The 22,720-nt window shown below is 42.9% G+C and overlaps 1 protein-coding gene across 2 annotated transcripts in view; it reads right to left on the bottom strand.

The window, feature by feature from the left end:
• Nucleotides 1-22,720, bottom strand: part of CSMD2 (CUB and Sushi multiple domains 2) — a 606,380-nt gene that overhangs the window by 217,998 nt on the left and 365,662 nt on the right. For both annotated transcript variants that reach the window (XM_058553610.1, XM_058553609.1), the window contains exons 14-15: nucleotides 12,576-12,902; nucleotides 8,628-8,822 (exon numbers count right to left, since the gene is read on the bottom strand). In XM_058553610.1, the coding sequence (XP_058409593.1) occupies nucleotides 8,628-8,822; nucleotides 12,576-12,902 (522 nt within the window). The remainder of the gene's footprint in view (nucleotides 1-8,627; nucleotides 8,823-12,575; nucleotides 12,903-22,720) is intronic.

Here is a 22,720-nt window from a genome sequence, read left to right on the forward strand (position 1 = left end):
TCCATGGACCTGTGAGACCTGGGAGGTGGGGAGGGGCGTCACTGCTGCATCCCTGGGGCCCCCTGCAGGTACTGACCCTCAGCAGAGGTAGGGACTCTCCCTTGGCTGCAACTGAGCACAGGCCCAGCCTTTTTGGTTGCTGGACTGTGATCTCTGGCTTCCTGGAAAGGAAGCGAGGAGATCACAGTCACTTGCCTGCCTTGGCTGCTCTCCATTCAGTGCACGTATATCAACAAAACCCCATCTAAAATCTCCAGAGAGGGAAACCCAAATCCTGCCTTTGGTGGTCACCATTTTGTTTTCTTTCTCTGCTGTATTGTTTTATTACCTTGGCTAGTTCATCTCTCCTCCTGCTCATGTGATGGTCAAATGATCTCTCTATTCATTCCATCCTTCACTCTCTCTCTAGCTCATCTTCATATTGCAGGGTGGCAGTTGCCAGGCAGGGAGAAGGAGGGGAGGATTCCTAAATGCCATGTCTCTTTAACTTTGAAAGGATGCTCAACCTCACTTACAAAGAAAATGTATATTCAAACTACAGTGAGAAATTATTTCTTATCCATCAGATAGGCAAAACTCAAAGTTTCATGACGTGAGGCTGAGGGAAACCAGGAATTCTAACACCCTGCTCGTGGAAATGCAAAATGGCACAATCTCTATGAAGGGAAATTTGGTAAGGTCCAGCTAAAATCATATGCATTTACTCTCGGACCCAGCAATACTTCTAGAACTCTATGCCAAAGATATATGCAAAAATAGGAAAAGACATATATATATATATGTACAAGGCTATCCAAGGCAGCACTATTTGCAATAGCAAAAGAATGGAAATAGCCCAAATGTTCAGCAATGGGGGGCTGACTGAATGAACTGGGGTAATCAACAAAATGGACTATTTATGCAGCTGTAAAAAAAGAATGAGGAATATTCTATATAGTGTCATGGAGTGGTCCCCAGAATATATTATTGAGTGAATAAAAGCAAGGCGGAGAGGTAAAAATACAGGTATAGTATGATTCCATTCATCTAAGAAAGGGGTGAGAGACACACACACTTATTTACCATATTAATAATCAATGAAAGGGTGAACTCAAGATTACCTATGGAAACAGGGAGGGAACAAGGTAGAGAGGATAGGGATAGACGCTAGACCTTCTCGGATTACACTTTCTTTTAGAGGTTTAACTTTGGAACTATGTAAATATTTTACATAATTAAAAAGAAAGGTTTAAATTTGATAAGCAATTTCTCAAAACTCAAAAGCAGAGTGAAATAAATGAATACAATACTGGATCAGTTGGTGGCCTAATCATGCATGAAGAAACTAGTTAAAGAGATTTTAAAACAGTAATTTGCTAGCCCATCCCTAGTAGGACACAGGGATGAGAAGAATTGAAAGAAAAAAAAACTTAACTATTTTCAGTAATCATATTGCTGTTGGCAGTACTGGTAATTACAATTCTGAGACTCTTGGGTATGAATTATGAAATTGGAAATTATGTTGGTGTTGTTGGGAACTGCGATTTTCAGCAAGAGTGAAAGGAGATATAGATATGACATCAAGGAACGTAGGGAAAAAAGAAAAAGTGTTCTTACATTTGAAATGAAATGAACTCATGATGCATTTTATCTTTAAAAAACTATTATTTAGCTCTGCTCATTCGAAGACTCAGAAACAAGGACCTACTCAACCATAATAAGCAACCCCAGTACCCAGATTCTAAATATCATTTTTCCCTAAAAAGGAAACAGAGCTCCTTGGAGAAACAGCTGATTATAGGTCTGGAACAGAAAATGTACAAGATGAGGTTGGGCCAATTTCAAAAGGCTATCACTGGCCAATGGGACAATCGGGGCGTTGATTAGAGTAATAACTGTCATGGATTTAAATACATAAAATATGTTTAAATCCATTGGATTGTAATGATATTTAAAAATGTTCAACTTTAGAAGATGTTAGGGAATCAAGTAATTAATATGAAAACTGGTAAATAAAGGAAAATAATTAAGTATTTCTCCTGCCTTTTCTGTATGAACTATACCTCAGGGTAACCAAATAGCTGATGAGAAGTTTTCTTTAAATAATCCAGCTTATAAAAGAAGAACAAATGATAGCATGGTACCGTTTTGCAATCCCTAGGCCATGATCATCGATGGCTCCTAATGTCCCCCAAAAGAGAGACAAGCAGGCATTATGTGCCTCTGATGGAGGCACACAGCCCTATCTATAAATATTCTGCCCAAAAGCCCCAAATACGATTAAGTTTCTAGATCTTACTGCCAATTAAAGGAAATATAAGATAGAGAGGATCATGTTAAACAACTTCCCAGGGATGTAATTGCCAAAATTCAGGATGCAGGAGACTTTCCAGGATAAATAACCTAGCTTCTTCAACAAAAACACTGCAAGGGGTAGGGGCAGACACCTGTAGATTAAAAAAGACTTGAGACATATCAGCCAACTGCAATGTATAAACCTAACTAAGATTCTGATTAAAAAAAAACACTACAAAAGAAAGTACTAGATAATCATGGAAATTTGATTGTATTAAGTAATTATTTTTATTTTTTAAGATAGTATTGTGGTTATGTTTTAAAGAGTTCTTTTTATCTGTACGAGATACACACTAAAATGTCATCAATGAAATATTTTGCCTGAAATTTGCTTCACAATAATCCCAGAGAGGAGTGGAGGTGGGGGAACGGGTGGGGGTATAAATGAAACAAAATGGGTCATGAGTTCATGATTGCTGAAGCTGGGTGATGCGTACATGGGGGTTCATTACACCGTTGTCTCTGTTTGAAATTTTCCATTAAAAAATGTTATGATGAAGAGAAGAAAACACAAACACACACACACACACACACACACACACAAAAGAAAGAAAAAGAGGGGAGGATCCTGCCTTGAATAGAGAGACAAGTTCAGCAATAAGACAAAAGAGAGACCCTGTGCCAAACCCCGTGCCTGGTACACAGTAGGTGCTTAAGAAATATTTTGTTGAAGGAATGAAATACTGGTAGGAAGGTAGAGATCCTGGGTGTTATGACTGGATTGTTTCCCCCCAAATCTGTAGGTTGAAGTCAACCCCAATATGACTGTGTTTGGAGAAATGGCCTTTAAGGAGGTCATTAAGGTTAAATAAGGTCATAAGGGTGGGGCCCTAATCCAGTAGGACTAGTGTCCTTTAAAGAAGAGGAAGAGACACCAGGAGTGCACGTGCACAAGAAAACGGCTATGTGAGGACACAGCAAGAAGGCGGCCACCTGCACACCAAGAAGAGAGGCTTCAGGAGAAACCAAACCTGCTGGCACCTTGATCTTGGACGGCCAACATTCAGAACTGTGAGAAGACAAATTTCCGTTGTTTAAGCCCCTCAGTCCGTGGCACTTTGTTATGGCAGCCTGAGATGCCTAATACTCTGGGCTTCTGATGAGGGGCTGGTGTCCCCTGTGAGGGATGACCCATCATCTCTCCTGACCTCTGATGCTCAAGTTGTGCAGGGCAAGGAGCAATGGGAATGGTGATGGACAGAAGAAGAGAAAGAACTAGTACTCACCGAGCCCTCACAAGGTGCCAGACACTAATTTACATGTGCATTTTCTTTTCCTGTATGTTCATCTTCACAACAAACTATAAGGTGGCTACTGCTATTAGCCTCATTTCATAGTTGAGGAAACAGGTACAGAGAGGTTAGGCAACTGGCCCAGAAACACACAGCTAGGAAGAGGCAGAGCCAGGATTTGAATCCAGGCGGTCTGGCTCCAGAGCCTGTGTTTCTAACCACTGTGGGTGGATGCAAGAATGCCTACCCTGACTACTGCCCTCAAAGGGGTTTTAGCTGACCAAGCATCCAGTGTGAATGACCAGAAGGAGCGAAAGCCTTTCCCTCTGGCCTTCTACTCCACCATTTTGTGGTAGAATGAAAGAATAAACTTTGGAGTCAGACAGACCTCATTTGGTGACTAAAAATGATGGTTCTGGAATCAGAATACTTGGATTTGAATCCTGACTCTCCGATTCACTTAGCTGTGTGATCTTGGGCAAGTTACTTAACTACTCTGTGCTTCAGTTTCCTCACCTGTGAAGTGAGGGCAGTAACAGAACCTACCTCACAGGGTTGTCCTGAGGATTCAATAGGACAATGTATGTAAAGCACTGGCCTAGTATTGAGCACTTGGTACGTGCTCAAAGATTACTAGCTGGGTGATCTCAGGCAAGTCAATTCACCTTGCTGGTCTGCAGATTTCTCATGCATTGAGATAATAATACACTTCTCACACGAGTGAGCAGAAGATTAAGTGAGATAATGTTAGAAACTCAATAAGTACCCTTACTTCTTCCCTGTAGGCCTAAAAGAGCTACAACCATCACTAGATTCCTCTTATTGGAGTGGGGAGAACTGACTTTCTTTTTTTTTTTACAGGACTTTAAAATTTTCTGATTATGAAAGTAACACATTTGCAATACACACCAAAGAAAAAACTGTGGATGTGTTTACACCAAACTGTTAAACTACTTTCCTCTGGATAGTGGGATTGGGAAATGAGAATTTCCACTTTGAACTTTATTGTACTTGTGTAGTGTTTAACTTTTTTACAACAACCAAGTACTACTTTAAAAATAAAAATACGTCCTCACTGTAGATCATTTATCTCCTTTCTTCCATCCATGTATTTCTTGTAAGTAGTATATTTTTTTAAACCCAGTTTGAGATTCTTTGTCCTTTAGGAGGAAGTTTAATGACCTTTATTGTCATAACTGACATGTTTGTTTTACTGCTGTCATTTTGTTTTATGCTGTCAGTTTCCGATGCTTCCATGCGGTGTCCTGTCTTGTCTTTTGCAATGGGCAATATGTTTCCTTTTGTTTCAATTTTCTACTGGGATATGGAAAGTAGAAAACCTGCTTTTCAGCCTATTTGTGGATGCTTCAAAGTCTTCTGTAAACATGTTTGAAAATCATATTCTTTCTAGTGATATAATTCAATAAAAATACAGTAACAGTGTAGCCATGAGCTGAAGTTTGAACTCTGGCTCCATTACTTACAAGCTGGGAGGACCACGGACAAGAGACTTAACCTCTCTGTGCCCCAGTGGGGACAATAACTACTCCCACTTTCCAGGCTGGTGCATGGCTGAGATACTTGTAAAACATTTATCATAGAGGGGTACGATTACTGGGTTCTTCTTTAAAAGAGACAAGGAATTGATGAATGTGGGGGAGAGAGAACCAGTTACTCCTGTGTAGACGCCTTCACTACCTGGAAGTCTTTCTTAGGGAATCTCTGATTTTAAACATATGGATCCCTTATGTCCTCTGTTCTCTAGACTAGATGCCAGCAAACTACAGCTGGGGGCCAAATCTGGCATCCATTTATGTATTGTCTAATGCTGTTTTCACATAAAGATAGCAGAGTTGAGTAGAGATCTCACTGCCCACAAAGCCAAAAATATTTCCTATCTGGCCCTTTAAGAAAAAGTTTGCCAACTTCTGTGTTACATCAGCCAGATGATCATCCTTCTTTCTAAATTTAAGAGAAGAAGTTATTTTCTCCCTTGTCCCCTTACAGCCTCTCAAAAGCTAAGTGGCTCTTGGCATATATTAAAAGACTTTTTAAAAGACCATTAGCTTCTGCATTTACTTGTCCACAAGGTGGGGATACTTAATCAAAAACAAAACTAGAAAAAATGGAAAAGACAAAGATGCTGATTACAAAGCAGAGTTCTCCCAAGGCTCGACACACAGGGAGAGAAAGGGGCCACGGAGTAGCCAGATTCCCAGGAGCTTCCTTACTCTGCCTGCTCTACTGTTTTAAGTCTGGGATTGACCATCCTATGTGGCATCTGCCTCTCATTCTGCCCCTCTGATATCCTGTTCCCCAGATTCCCGAGAACCAGGTTAGCATCAACCCATCACTCTGAGAAAACCAAGCAGGCTCTCTGCTGTGCCAAGTCAGGGTCTCTCCAACAGGCTGCCCCCTTATTTCTGGGTGCCTATGGTCCCCCAACTTCAGCACTTTTCTCTCCAGGGACAAAATGAATAAGACAGTTTTAATTTCAAAATTGGGACTTTGCCTATGAAACAGTGAGCCGTGTTAAGGTCCCTTAGCAAAGGTTGAATTCTCTCGTGCGTTCAGACATGGTCTTGAGTGTTTCACTGCAGCGGCAGAACTGTGGTCCAGAAGCACCTGATTCAGGAGGGTGGCCAGTGGAGAGAAGAGGAAGATGCTGCAGCTACCAAGTCCTGATGCTTCTTCAGGGGGGTCACCTCCATTGGGACTGAGCCGCCACAGGCTCAGGGGCACTGGGGGCCTGGACTTCTGCCCTGGAAATGCCCACAATCTTGGTGGGGAGATAGGACCAAGGCCCGGGGAACCGGTAAAGGAAAATGTAATCGTGGTGAGACCAAGTGTCCAAAAAAGTGGTCTGGTGGTGGTCCCTGGGGAACAAAAGGAATTAGGAGAAGGGAGAGATCAGCTGAACTAGACATAGCAGGGCAGATGTTCTGGAGGAGATGGACCAACACGAGGAAAACCAAGGAAACCAGAGGAGATCGACGAGCACAAGAGAGAATGAGGGGCCAGCCTGAAGCGCAGGTGAACGACCACCGACTGACAATCCTCCACCCCTGGGCTCTGCATGGCTGCTTTGCAGGATCATCTGCCTCACCCACGAACAACTCCATCAGACATGCATGACTAGGCCCCTGCAGCTGACCAGGGAGTTACCTAATCTATCAGTTCCCTATCTTCACCCTCCCAGAGATGGGGTGAAGCTATGAGATTCTTGTTGATTCTGACTCCAAGGCTTATGTGATTTCCCAAAGTGCTCACTCTGCTGAGGAAAAATGGCAGATGAGGTGGTGTGGACCTCACTGTGTGACTCCGGAGGGCAGAAAGAAGTCTGTTCGCATCATGGTTGGGGCAGGCACCTGGAAGGATGGAAATGTACCAGCCGATCCCCCAAAGTGGAGCGCTACTCATCCAATTGCTCCGAGGAAGAAATGGTTAAAATCAGGTTAAAATAATGTTCACAGCCAACACTTACTGAGTGCTGCCTCTCTCCCAGGCACTGCTCCAAGAGCGGTGCGTGCTCACGACAACCCTGTGAGGAGGTTCCCTTTATTGACCGCACTTTACAGATGGGGCAACTGAGGCACAGCTGATAAGTTTCAGGGTGGAGACAAAAGGCAGCCTGGTGAAAGTCAGGGCTCTGGAGGCCATTAGGGAGGCTCTAACCTAGTTAAAAGGTCATTCTTTCATTCATTCATTCTGTGATTCGTCAACCAGTATTGACTGAGCATCTACCAAGTGTCAAACAATATGCCAGTTGTGGGGATACAAGGCCAACAAAGATATCCTAATCCCATGGAGCTTACAAACTAGTGAGAGCACAGCTAACACTTCTGAGTCCTTACTTTATGCCAGGAACTTCCCTTTACATGTGCATCTTATTATTACCACTTCCCCCTTTTTCTGCTGGAAAAACAGAGGCTCGGAGGGAAAAGGAGAATTGCTAGGATTCCAGCCCAGGACCCTCGGACTCGAAAGCCCACCTTGACCTCAGACCCTCTGCTACACGCATTGTGCTCTCGGTGGTCTCTCCTCTCCCCTCCACACACCTGTCAGCTCTGGGGCCCTGCTCACTCTAAGGCATGCTCCCTCTTTGCGCTCCTGTCCTTCCCACTTGCTGGCCAGGGTGCTCAGATCTGGGTTTGGGGACTGGGTACGTAGAGATGTCTCTTAGGCATCCATCCTCTGTGCATCATGTGAGACGAGAGGAAGAAGCTTTCTGGCCCCTGGAAGGAGAGAATCAAAGCCCCTGCCCCCTTGGACACTGTCACTGCCTCCGAGGGGCCTGTGGGTACTCACTATTCACCCATTATTCACAAATATTTTTTGAGGGCCTATTCTGTGCCAGGCATTGTGCTTGGCACACAAATGTGACATGATTCCTGCCCTCAAGAAGCTTAATCTGTGTTTTAAAGCCTGCAGTTTGTTGGAACAGATGGCTGGTCTCTGAAATTGAGTCAAAACCTACTCTGTGTGGCATGGCAGGATTGAGGGGATACCATAATAACTCTTGTGCTTGATTCAAGCTGTGTTTCTTCTGGCTGGTTTGCCCTTAGTCTCCTGAAGATTGACCGTAAGGATTTCAAGGCAGTGGTTTAACAGCGGCACGAAGGCCAAGCCTCGGAGATGTCTCAGGCAATTGGGAAAATTAGCACATGGGGAAGGAGAGTGGCAGGCAGCTTGAAAGATTTGAAAGCTCACAGTACTGCCAACACTGCTTCAGGCTGATGGAGCTCCCCCGGGCGGGAGCTGGAGGCAGGAATCCTAATGGCTGTGATACTGAGAGAGTTCCCAGTTGAATGAAGAGGTGTTTTTGATGCCTGACAGTCTAGAACAGTATTTCTCCAGTTTAATCTCTGGCTATAATACAAACTTCTATGCAAAGTGGTCCTATAAAGCCCCGTCATTCCAGCGTGGGTGAGAGGGTGGCCCTTGGTCCTCAGAGAAGATGAAGGATGATACAGAAATGGACCACCGTGGTTCAGGCCACTCGGTCCCCCTCCTCAGCCTCCCTGGCTGATAGCCACGACTGCCAGCCCGGCAGGCACGTACCTTCACACCGCAGCACAGCGCTGTTCCAGACCACGCTGCCCTCCTTCAGGATGCAGGTGATGGTCTCTGAGCCCTGAGTCCCAAGGAAGCCTTCGTCACAGAGGAAGGAGATGGAGCTTCCCAGCTGGAGGCTGTCACCAAACCGTTTGCCATTTACTGGAACGCCGGGATCTGGGCACTCATTGTGTCGGAAGGCTGTGTGGATGGGGGTCAAGGACGTAATTAGATACAGCTGGTATGAGATGGACCCCCAAAGAAAACAAGCTTCATCCTGATGGTCCACCCTAGACCTCCAGCTCTTCCCCAGGAACCTGCCATGCTGGAAGGAAAGCCAGACAGCCTAGAACCAGGGACCCATGTGCCACATTGGGCATAAAGCAGGCACTTGTTAAACTTAATCTGCTTTCCTGAACCCCTAATCCAACTTCGTTGTAATGAACACTGAGAGATCAGGCAGTGTGCCGTTTCTCACGTTAGCTCGTTTACATCATATAATGATTCCATGAAGTAGATATTATTACCCCAGTTTACAAAGGGGGAAACTAAGGTTTACATGGCTAAGGAACAGATCTGTCTCCTCAAAGTCAAATCCATTCCATGTTTCCCTAATTTCAGACACTTATGGGACCGTTCACGTTGCAGGTGAGCTGGACTCTAACTCCTGTGACACTAATAGACATGGAGCATCATAAAGTAGGTTCCCTGCAATGAACCCTGTCTGAAGCCATTTCCTTCATTTCCTTCCCTCGTCAGGCTGCCTCTGACTCTCGTAGGCAATTGATAATGCAGTCAGGGAGGAGAAGAGTCAGAACACTTGCAGGTTTCGTGGAGTGCTGCCTCTTGTTAGTTACATGGTTCTGGGCAACTTATGTAATCTTGCTGAGCCTGTTTCCTGACCTATAAAATGGAGATCACATCTCATTTGCAGGGTCGTTCTGGGACAGAAATAAAATGAAAGTTGACATGAATATGAAAGTGGAGAGTGTGCGGTACAGCACCCCACAGATGCTAAGTACTCCTTAAGGACGCGCTCCCTTCCTTCTTCCCTTTCCCTCTCCATCTCCATCAAACACATTCCCAGCCTTCCCCCGTCAGGGGTACCACAGTTCTTGCCCTCACGTCTCTGAAACCACACCCTATTTGCACCCCTGCTGTTTTAAGGATGTGTCTTTCCAGTGGAGACCGGCCTCCATGGCTGCCGGGGCACGTGCCACTTTAAAGAGCTCAATTTACAAGCCTCTGAAATTCCCTAGTGATGGAAACACTTGCACAACAGAAACAGAAGCGACCCTGGAGGCTGTGGGATGTTGCTGGAGGCAAAAGGCCTGCAGACCTGGTGATCCCTCCTACCGAAGGTGAGCTGTGGGAGCCTCTGACGTGGAGGCGATGATGACATCCCCTTGCAGAGCCTCGACAGAGTCCCCAACACCCTTCCCTCTGAAATGCAAAGTCTCGGTCAGCACACACTTCAGTCTCCCAACCTTTCCTCATCAGGAACTATGACCATGAGGTTGCCCCGACATTTGGAAACACAGGGGGATGGAGGGGGAAGAAAAGTGGTGCCTGGGACCCAGCGGTCCAGGCATTTGTTGATTCAAAACTCTATCAGTCACACACACACACACACACACACACATACACGTTCATACACACACATACATGTATGCACACCAAAGGGATATGGAGCTATTTCCAACATCCAACATCTGGGAGCAAAAGCTCTAAGTCCAGGATTTAAGTACTGCCCAGTTCTGCCTGTGTACCTTTTCAAACCTCAGTTTCCAGGTGTGTGAAAGGGACAGATCTTAGCTTAGAAGTTTTTTTGTGGGGTTGGCAGTGATGACTGCAGAGTGCTCACAGTGGGTGCTCAGTAAACAGTAGCTACTGTCATCATTGTTCAAAATGCTCCACATGCAAGAGGATTAGGATTACTCTAAGGAGCTCCAGGGGTGGAAATGGGATCACTGATCCTTGTTACAGGGACACAGACTTCCCATCATCGTGCAGGGAAGCACTGAGTGCTCTCCAGCTATGAGGAGAGCTGTCTGGGGCGGTGGGCTCCCTGACACTGGGCAGATCGAAGCTCAGCTGGATGATCATCGTTGGGATGTGACCGAGGAGCTTAACGTCCTGCAGGGGAGACTACGCTAGTCCTCAAACACTTGTCCATGGACTATTGTTTCACTAGCTGCATCAGAATCACCACAGAAGCCTGTAAAAAATGTAGATTCCAGGGACCCGTCCCCTCAGAGACTTTGATTCAGCAGGCTTAGGGTGGGGCCGAGATTTTAAAAAATTATTTCTACTTATCCATCCAACTATCTGTAGAAATGCATAGAAAAATATCTGATGTCTGTAATAGTGTTCACCAAATGTTGGCAAGAATCATTTCCGGGTGGGGGGATTTTGGGTGGTAGTTAGCATTTCTTCTTTGACCTGCTCCCTGTTTTTTGATTGTTTATGTATCGTATGTGTGTCATTTTTACAATGGTGGAGAAACCTTGGAGAGAAATGCTAGGTAAGAGCTCAATCCTCAGGTCAGGTCCACCGCCTTCTGCCTCTTCGTCCCGAGGACTCAGCACTGGCTTCTTTCCTAGTAAGTCCTAGTAAGTGAGGGCTTACTAGGATTTGGTTTTCCTAGGAGGCTACGAGTATCTGTTTTTGCCCCAAGTCCCCTGTTGGTGTCCACACCTATTTTGAAGCTGCAGAGTTCTGCTCTGCCTCCTCCTGCCCATAGATGAGGGGAACAGGAGTGCCCTGGAAGAGGCATGCCCTGAGAAAGTTGATTGTTTCTAGCAAGTTTGGCATCCTGAAGAAGGTGCTGACTGGAACATCAGGGAAGGGCCTTAGCTTGGGTGGTCTCTTGGAATCTGGGGTCCCCAGTGGCCCACCATTTGGACCTATTGTCTTCAGCTCCACTGGACCCCAGGGGCAGGTGGGACAAGGAAACAAGACTTCCACGCCAAGGGTGGGGGTGGCGGCTGAGAGGAGATCAGTTCTGTCAAAAAGCACTAGGGACCAGCTTTATGTGTGCGTTTGTGTGCATGCGGAAGAGCTTGAATTGGGGACTTGCATTTCACACGCAGCCTCTGGAAAGGATCTGGTTAATTGCTCAGGCAAACCCAGCTTCAGCCCATTTGATTAATTGCCATTGGCCAAGTTCACCGGGTCTGTAGCTTATTAGGACCAGATTAGCACTTCTTGCTACCTTTGGTGGCTTGCTATTTCCAGTCTCCAAGCTTCTGCCCCCAACCCCACCCTCACTGTAACCCCAGGAGACACAGAATTGAAAATAATCATAGCCGAGCTTCAGGTTGCTTCTAGAGAAGGGGCCCAGGATTGAAACTGGAGGTGACAACTTTTGGCCTGTGGCCCTGAGAGGGGCGATGAGGAAATGCCCCAAGAGTTGGCTCTGATAAGCCTCAGAGCCAAACAGAAACAGTACTCCAGACCTTTGTTTCTGATCTGATGATGGGAATGGGAACCGGGCAAAGCAAAGTGCGAGCAGCCCCAGCAGGAATACCTGCACTCAACAGTAGGTAGGCGTTCAAGGACTTGAGGGAGCACATCCGAGAAAGATTAGTAACTAGTGAGAGGATGACAGAGGCTTCCTCTCCCTTGGGTTCTTCCTGGTTCTAGCTGGGCCTTCTAGGAGGGGGAGGGTGGGAGGGAGAAATGAGGTCCCAGGCTCCTTTTCATTACATGTCACATCTATAGGAAATAAATGCTCAAAAGAGAGTGACTCCACAGAAAAGCACACCCTGCCCAGGAGCCAGCACTTTATGCTTTTTCTGGTCACACTGGAGCCCCATGCCTGGCTACTGCAGCCCTGCAATGCCCTTGGAACTGGCCCACCCACATCAATACTCCTCCCTGGGAGCACCTTTGACCGTCCTTAGACACTGACGCTCAGACGGATGGTCAGCTGGGGACAGAGGGAGGACTCACTGGTAAAGGTGATGTTGAAGCCTCTCTTCCCCGTGGAATGGTCAGTCTGGAACTCGAGACGGGCCACATGGCCACTGCTTGTGATGGAGGAGGGGAGCTGGTTTCCTGAGAAGGTGCCCAGGACTGGGGCCTCGGCGGTGGCCCCATCTTTGATGACCAGGAAGTCAAACTGAGGCTCCACATCGATGTCGTTGAAGGCCAGGTGGATGCGGCTCTCAGGCCGGGCCAGGATGAGCCAGACACAGTGAAGGTGGTTGCCATAGTCCTCTGGGTAGTTGGGCGACAAGACGACCCCAGAGGGGCTGGTGAAGTTGAAGAAGCAGGAAACTGCAAGAGAAGAGCAGTGGAGGTCAGTCAGTGTCCCCATCATTCTGCCTGGGCCACTGAGGGTTGGCAGGGGGAGTGTTTCCTTAGTCTAAAGAGCAATAGAAAGAAAGGGTGACCCAAGGGTTGGGCTGGACTGGCCTGGACTGGCTGGGCTCTGAGCTTTAGGTGGGAGACGTGCTAGGTTCCACGCTGAGCATGGCGTTGAAAAGGGTCCCTCTGGCAAACTGCAGACGTGGCAGAGTTGGTCTTCTCTTGGCTCCCTCTCCCCTTTTCAGTGTGCCCACCCCAGGCAGTGCCTGCACGCTCGTAGTCCCTTGTGCTGGGGCAAAACCAGCACTCAAGCTACAGTGCAATCACAGTGCCTGGCTCCTCACAGCTGGTGGTGATCCCCCAAGTGGCATCCAGGGTGGAGATGGTCCAAGTCCATTTCTCTTCTTTGAAAATTTTTGGTGGGAAAATGATAGGTCTGCCTTGGGGATTATAGCAACCTCAGAGGTACAAAGCTGTGCTAAGGAGGTGCCGAGTAAGCACCATCTTTCAGAGACCCAAGCTTTAGAAGAAACTCAGGGAGAGAGGTGACCGGTGCCTCATCTCGATGCCCCACCCACTTCCTCTTATCTCTCCTCCTTTACCCTAGGGATCCACTCTTCCAAAGACCCTTATTGTAAACCCTTTCAATGCCACTGACTAAACAGACCCTGGACCAAAGGTGAGCCAAAGGAAAGTTCTATAAATGGAAAAACAAACGAACAAACACTAAACCAAAATTAAAAAGGAAAACAATAGAATGAAAAGAAAATAACTGCAACAAATAAGCCCAAGGGCAAATATCAATACTGAATTAAACCTTTTATCATTGTATAAGAACATCACCAAGATGGGCAAAGAGGATGCTCAGAGGATTCATGTGAGAGAAAGTAGAATTAACATGAAAACACAGCCCATATTTCACTAGGAAAAACATAAAGAAAAAATATACAACCCAATGTTGTTGAGGCTTCATGGAAACTCATATGTATTTATTGCCTGTTGCAGAGTAAAGGTGATATAATCCTCTTGGAAGGGAGTATGTGAATTCTTATCAACAGCCACAAAACTGTTCAAATATTCTGACTCAGTTATCTCTAGGAATTAATTCAAAAGAAAAAGAGCCACATGGACACAGATGTTTACAGTGACATAATTTTATTACAGAGAAAAAATGTGAACAACCTATACGTCAGCCCAATAATGTGGGGTAAATGATAGCCTTAATGTAATGCAGTTTGAATGCAAACATTAAAACTGATAAATATGACCCTGTAGAAGGAAGAATGTTAAATATTAAGTAAAACAGTAGATCATAAAATTATATGTATACTTTTGATTATAGCTATTAATTATTTATAAATATGGATAAAGAAAGGTCATGAACCCCCAAATTAAAATTCTATTGGAGTAATAGGTTTGTGGGTGATATTTTTTCAAAATGAAAACAATATTTAATTTTTCTGACTGCAAAAATGATATAGGCTCATTATAAACATTTTTTAATATTTAAAAGTATAAGGAAGGTCAAAACTAATATGGAAAAACATTTAAATCCCTTTATAACATTTATATTGATGTTTGGTATTAATAATATTGAAACTTGGTAGGTAGAATATTTGTATTAATTATAATGAAGCTAAGGTGAAAAATAATAATAAAATCATGTTTGCAAAAGAAAAAAAACACAAAACAAGGCAATTGGTGACTCCTTATATTGAGTTTCTCCTTCTTCTCCCTGACTTCACACATCTTTCCCTTTTGTACATTTGGTTTGTCTTTCCAACCTGTTACTCAAAACCCTTCCACCAAATTCAGCAAAGTGAACTTGGTCCCTAGGACACATTCAATCTTATCTCTGTAATCTCTGTATTTTGTAAGTATAGGAAGAGTTTGAGCCAAGAGCAGATAAGAGCATAAAAAAGCTTTTAAGCAACACAAGATATAGTTAATAGCAATTAATATCATATATTATTGGGGGTTTATTGAGTGCAGGCACTGTTCTACGCACTTTCATCAATTACTCAATTTAACTGTCACAATAACATGACGAGGTAGGTAGTGTTATTAATCCCATTTAAAGATGAAGACACTGAGGCACAGAGAGGTTAAGTAACTTGCCAGGGTCACGTGGCCAGTAAATGGTAGCAGCAAATTCAAATACATGCAAATCAATGCTAATTCAAACCCATCTGACTCCAGGGGCCAAGCTCTTAGCCACCCCTCAACACCATCTCCCAGTATGAGCACAGTACTGCCCACTGGGCCTAAGTGTAACAGTGGAGTCCTTGGGAGTGTTCTTAGAATCCGCTGAAGATACACCTGTCGATCCCAACCATTACATCAGCACTGAATTGGGGGGCTCTAGGCTGGACATGAATGCTATCCCATCTCCAGCTTTGTGGTAGTCCAGCTGGGAGCATAATGCAAATAATGAGGAATCCTAACCCAACAAAGCCAACTATCTTGAAGACAGAACAGGAAAAATTACACAGCATGCCAACTACCACCAAGGTGGACTGAAGACAAAGAAAAGCACTATGATTTCAGAGAGAAGATCATCAGGGCACTATAAGCATGTGAACAAATGGGTTTGCGGCAGAGGAGAATTTAATTAACACCACCCAAGTCCCCACCCCGACTCCCTCACTCTATCACTTTATTCTTTTTTTCTGTACCCTCTTTCCAAGGTTGCCATGCTGTAAAGCTCCAGGGGCACCATTTTGAGTAGCTATAACAGTAGCTCTAACTATTACTCTCTAAAATTATCTTGTTAACTTATTGTTTACGGTCTGTCCCTCCCTCTCCCCAACACACACACACATACTCCACGATAGCAGCAATCTTGTCTGTTTGATTCCTCTGAATCCCTAACGGCTCTCTTGATGCCTGGCACATTGTCGGTGCTCAATCAATATTTGCTGAATGAATCAATGAGTATTTAATGGTTGATACCATATGAAAAGATGGCGACATGAATATGTGTGCCTCACATTCCCATCCTGGTAAAAGCCCCAATCAACAGAATTGACCAAAGTCTATAAAAATAGGTGGATACCTGTGTCTGCTCTGGAAACTAGAAAAAAATACTGTGCAATGATCCTCAATGCATTTCTCTTACATACAGTGCAGATCTGTCCCTAAATAATTTAGGGTAGAAAAGAGTATGACCCAGACAACAGAAACTGCTCCCAATATCAAAGACAACAGAAACTGCTCCCAATATCAAAGACCTCAAAAAACATATTATTCACATAACATTCATAAAACACCACTTGAAGATGTTTTCTACCCAAACAAGAGAGGAATCAAAATGAAGAACTCAAGTATGGGAAAGTTATGGTTAATAAAAAATGAAAAAAGATTGGCAAAAACCATCTAGTAAAGAATCTAACTAATTGGTATAAACATAGTTATAAAACAGAATGGAAGTATAAGAAATATTCCTTGGAAGAGAAGATATAAGCTATCACTTCTGCCCAAACCCCAGGGTAAAATACTGCAGATTATACTGATATAATGAATAAAGTTGGAGCAAGGAGCTATGCTAATTTCCTCATCTTGCAAGAAATTCTGTTATATAGTTTCTGTGGTTAATTAGAGAAATATAGGTTAGGGCATGTTTTTAAAGATGTTAAGTGTAATTAGTAATAGACTATAAAGTAGCTTATCTTCAAATTACCAAAGGGGAAAAAGCAAAGCAGTCAATTTAGCAAAAAAAATGGAATTCAAAGGAAACAGCAAGGAAGCATAAAGAGGGGAAATGTAAAGTAACGTGCTAAAAAAAAAGACAAAACATCATTCGTGACAATAAGTGTATAATAGTATACAGGTTAATCTATCCTAGTAAAATATAATCTCATTTTGGGACAAGACACACGGCTAAAACAAAGTGACTCAGGATAGTCAAAAATAAGGGAATGGGCCAAGATGGCTAAGACTTCACATTGGGAGAGTGCTGGAATTTACCAATACCCAGGCCCCAAAGATTCCTATTTATTTAGTGGAGTGGGCCTGGGGCATCACAGATTCTAAAAGATTCTAAAAGATTCTAAAAGCTCCCCAGGTGATTCTAATATGCAGCCAGGGTTTGAGAACTGGTGGAGGCAAATGCAAACCACAAAAAAAGGAGTTTTAATGTTAATTTCAGACCTTTGGATGATATAATACCACCCCACATTCTTGGATGACCCTTTTTCCGGCCAAGAGTCCTCTGGACAGCTACTAACAGACATTTCTGCTTGTACCTGCAAAGCGATGGAGCTGATAAACTGACACTAATAGAACAAGAACATTGCCCTACAAATCTCGGTCTTCCATCCCAAGACATAACTCATTCTTGTTGCAACAAGGGCAGGGAAAGGGAGTGTGCACTGTCCCACAAAGGTCTAATATCTCTTGCTCTGGAAAATTATGTTTGCATGTTACATTGGAATGTTTCTGTTAGAGAATAGAGTTTGCCTGTCAGTGTCCCCAGTGAGAAAAACAAAAGTGTTATGATTGGATCTCATCACTATCAATTATCCAGGTTAAAAGAGGGAGATGAGGTGCCTTCCCCCTTTGGAAGTAGTTACCCATAGTGCTCATGGATCTTGACCTTGGATAAATCTTTAAATCAGAGGGATCTCACAGGGCTCAGATTTTTGAAAATAATAAAGGTAGACAACTCATTGACAAGTGGATGCATAATTACTGTGCATAATATCAGATTATTATTTAACATGATCTTGAACATAAACACTGCTTGCTGAAAAATCCTCTTTTACTGTCTTTTATTTTGGCGTTGTCACTGCCAGCTTCACTGCTTTCAAAATGATAATTCAATTACTAGGGGCCTGACAAAGCAAAACAAAATCCAAAGATGATATTTTAAAAGTGGATGTTGCCCACATTCCAAAATGAAGATATGACAGTTATGATACTTTATGCCCCAAAGCACTGAAACAGACAAAATAAACTATTTAAAAAAATACAATAGTTGGAGAAAAACATACCAATCTAAAGTCAAAAGTAAACAAAGAAAAAGAGGATCTATAATACTGTGAGTGTGTATGTGTTATATGAAACTCTGTAATCTTCAAACAAGGAGCACCACCTTCTTTAAAAGTGCGCACAGAATCTTACAGAAATGCACTTTCCATGAGGGTATAAGGAAATTTCCATAAATTCCTCCACAAAGTGAAAACTGTTGGGACACATTTTCTGTTCACAGTGCAAATAAACTAGAAATCAACAATAAAAAAAAACAAAGAAAAATCCGTAATCAGCTGAAAATTCATAAAACCCTTTCCTAAATAAGTTCTTGAGTTCAAAGAGGAAATAAAAGCTGTCAATACAGATTACTCATAAGTGATGATGATACTAGGCCAAAGCTGTACTTAAGAGAAAATTCATAGCCTATTCATTATTAAATAATAAGGAAATAAAATAAGTGAAATGAGTGTTTAAACTCAAAAAGTTTCAAAGAGAATAATTAAACAAGATTAAAGAGAGAAGAAAGAATAAACTTAGTAAAAATAAAAGCAGAAAAAAATAACTGAAGAGACCAATAAAAGAGAAACTTCTCATTGGTCTACTCAAGAGATAAAAAGAGAGACGATACATATACATAGAGATAGGATAATAAAATCAAGGAGATAAGATGATTATAAAAGAATAGTATGTATAACATACTAATCAATTTGAGATCTTGACAAAATGGAGAATTTCCTAAAAAAATTTGAATTACCAAAATTGGGTGAAGGGGAAAACCTGAGGAAACTGGAAAATACTAAAGGAATGGTGGTTTCATGGCCAGAGCTTTAAAATTTTAAACAAACTGTAATAGCCATGCTATTTAATCTCAATCCAAATACTCCCATAAAACAGCATATATGAGACACATATTCACACCAACCTACTCACACACTGACACACCCAAAGTGTAAAAAAATCCTGTATGCAAAGTGTTAACAAATCAAATTCAGCCCTAAAACAATAAACAAACATGACCTATATAATGAAAACAAAAACACTTTATTGGTAGGCAGAAAAGAAAATTTAAAAATGAGACAAACTATTTTCCTGAATGAAGAGTTCAGATTGTTAAGATGATGATTATCCTCAAATCACTGTACAAATTTAACGTAACTCCAGGTGACACCCATGACAATTTTTTTTTTGTGGAACATAAAACAACTGTAAAATCCATCTGTTGGAATAAACAGGTGAAAATAACCAAGACAGATGAGGAATAATAGTGTATAAGGTACTAGTTGGTGTTCCAGGAGTGCCATATGTCTTAACTCATTGACCCTCACAGCAACCCTCTGAGGTGGACACTATTGTTATCCCCATTTTACAAATGCAGAAGCTGAGTCCAGGAGTTCAGGTAACCTGCCCACAGTAACGCAGCACATAAGTGATGGGGCTGAGATATGAACCCAGGCAAGCTGGTTCCACAGCCCAAGCTCTCAACCATGACACTCACTCTCTCCCAGTGGAAGGATGGCTTGCCAGCTCAGATATTAAAACATATTATAAAGCTGCAGTAATAAAATACAGTAATAAAATATGTATTGTATTAGCTTCAAACAAGAGATCAATGGAACCAAAAAAGAAAATTCAGAAATGGACACAGAAATCTAAAAATTTAGTATACGATGAAGAGGGCTTTTCAAATTAGCAGGGTAAAGGTTGATTGATCCATAAAAGATGCTCGGACAAATGGCTAACCAGTTATGGACCAATTAGATCCACACCTTACTCAATGCACTCAACTGGAAGAAAATATAAAGAATATTTGTATAAGTCTCAGAAGTGGGAAAGGACTTTCTTAGCATTATATCAAAGTTAGAAATCATAAGTGAAATGACATTTTTAACTACAGAAATGAAAAAATTTTAGATTTCAAAAATCACCATTAATAAAAGCTAAATAGTGAGGAACAAATGGAAAGGAAATATTTGCAAGTTATTACAGTTAAATATTTACTATGGTTAACATATAAAGAACTACAATTCAATAAAAAGATAAATATTCAAAATAGAAATATGGAACTAAGAAATAAGTAATAAAGGAAATTAAGAGGTGACTAACAAAAGAATAAGTAAATTTGGACAATAAAGATTGGAGAAAATGTACAATATTATTAGAAAACAAAAACTTCAAACAACAGAGCTATCAAATTTGCAAAGAAAAAAAGAGAGCATGGAATTTTGTGAGAGAATGGAGAGAAGCTGGAGAACAGATGGAGACAAAGCAGCCTAGAGGTAGGAGGACAAACAGGAGAGTAGTTTCCAGAAGGAGGGAAGGGGCTGTCTGTTCTGAAATACAGCTGAGCATCTGTGTAGGATGAGGGCAGAAAATGACCCATTGGGTTTTCGCAACGAGAGACTCATTGGCGACCTCGGTGAGAAGAGTTTTCAGAAGTGGTGGACACAGAGGTCAGAATGGATGGGGTGATGAGGGACGGCGAGGTGAGAAATGGACATAGCAAGGGTAGGCATCCTGTCAAAGAAGTCTGGGTATGAAAGAGAGTACTAGAGAACCGGCAAGAAGATGTGGGGTGTGAAGATAGATCTTTACTTTCAAGATAGGAGAGACCTGAAAAATTTAAATGTTAATAGGAAGGATTTGGCAGAAGGGGAGAGGCTGAAGAGACAGAGAAGGAGGATGAATTACACAAGGCATGAGGTTCCTGAGAAGGTGGGAGGAGAGGGAGAATCTATAGCAAAGCTTTTGAAACAGTGGGTTGCAAACCATTAGTGACTTGTGTAAGTGATGTGGTGGATCATGAGCAAGATGCTAAAAAAAAAAAAAAAAAAAAAAAAAAACAGAAAAAACAAAAAAGAAAAACAAAAGGAAGAGAATGGAAAATATCTGAGTGCCTTATAGGTGGCACAGGTAAGTACTGTTTGCGAAATGTATGTTTCCATTATGTGTGAGTGTGTGTGCAAGTGTCTACTGTGTTTGCATTTATTACTGCGAGGTTAGAGGTATTTGAAGGTCCCTGATCTAAAGCCTAAACAGGATGTATAATCTATGGGGAGACTGGTTTTTGACGGTGGAGACAAGTGAGCATCTCTGTTATAAAAGGTGGGAAGGCAAGTGGGAAGAGAGGGCCAGGGATGACCTGTAGGCTCAGTGCCTTTGGTACTTGGAAGTTGAGGATGTTGCCTGCGAGGTGGGAGACAGGGTCATTCTCCAGTGCAGGGTGAGGAGAGGGGGCTGTTCCTGGGTTGGAGGGGAGTGGAGAGTGCTTGGGATAGCTTCCACAGAGAAGAGCAGAATAGAACGAGTTGAGAAATAGAGATGCATTGCTAGGCACGTTTGCAGACTTGATTGAGATTGGTGACTGTGAATTTGTAGCAGCGCCAATTTGCCTGGTTGGGCGATTTTCTCCAGCAGTGCTCACCCAAGCAGGAGAGGCCCAATCAGATTGTTCTCGCTTCGTTGTGTGTCTCTAGAACAGTAAACTAAGGCAGCCCTGCTGATTAATGCTAGAGCTGAGCTGGAGGCAGAGGCTTTACAAACTCAGTCTGGAATTTCTTTCACCTCTTTCTGCTCAGAGGCTCAGCGTATGTTCATTTTCATCTGAGTTATCTTAACATTATCTCTGGAACTGGAGCTGGTGAAAGTTATTTAACTTCATTGGGTCCACGGAAGCTGTGTGAGGTTCTCAAGGTCATATGGATGAGGAGTTACACTGGTCACTTGGCAGGGCACATCCTTATTATAAACAAGATTAAGTTAAGGCTTGGTTCTCTTTGAGAAGAATACTGAAGATGCCTTCTAGAAATTCGTACACACTCCAGAAGGAGCATCAGGGACAAATGGACAATGCTGGTCACATGTTTCCTGAGCACATGGTATGTCCTCTTAAATTCATATTTGATGTAATCTGATCCAAAAGCCATGAATTGTGCTCACGTTTTTGTATTTCTTTTTTTTTTTTTGGTCCAATCCCCACCTCCCAGACAGGTGCTGGTGTCCTGAGACCTGAGTTATATTAGGAGGGCATTCAACAGAGCTGATCCCTCCCTCATCCCTGAAACACATTCACTCCAAGTTCCATCACACCCACTCCAGCTTTTCCACCTTTACCTCTAACCGCCCCTTCGCAGTCATTTGAAAGCTTTCCTTTTCTACTTGACTTTCATACTTTTACGTTTTGGAACTTGAAAGGATCTATTTCAGGCTCATCTTCTCACATTTCACATTCTCTCTAGGCACCCCACTCCACACACGAGTCCTAAATATATACCTCCAGGACAGACTTCTCTTCTGAGCTTTAGACTTGTATACCAAATGGTCTTTGAAATGTCTCCACCTAGCTTGAGTATTAGTGGAGCACCTACTGTGTGTCAAACCCTGCTCTAGGTATCAGTTGACAACCAACAAGACAGATAAGCAAGTCCTTAGCTCTCATGAAGTTTACATTCTAATAGGCGACAAAGAACATAAGACTAGGTGAAGAGAAGAAGAGTGAATGGAGTGGGGGTGGTCTACTTTCAATAAAGAGGTCAGAGGTGGCCTGTCAGGGGAGATGGCCTCTGAGATATGGCCTGATGATAAGGAGCCAGCCATCCTCAGGGAAATTCACTACAGCTGTAGGGAATTGCAAGTGACAGACAGGAGGCCAGTGTGGTAGAAACAAGGTGAACCATGGAGCTACGAAAATGAGATGAGTTGGAGAGGATGGCAAAGATCTTTTAGATCATGAGAAGGAGTCTGCATTTTATCATGGCAAATTAAACTGAATACGTCCAAAACTGAACTCCTAGACTTTTCCCTAAACCTGGTTCTCCTAG

The sequence above is a fragment of the Diceros bicornis genome, chromosome 13, assembly GCF_020826845.1.
Source record: "Diceros bicornis minor isolate mBicDic1 chromosome 13, mDicBic1.mat.cur, whole genome shotgun sequence".
Classification (NCBI taxonomy): domain Eukaryota; kingdom Metazoa; phylum Chordata; class Mammalia; order Perissodactyla; family Rhinocerotidae; genus Diceros; species Diceros bicornis.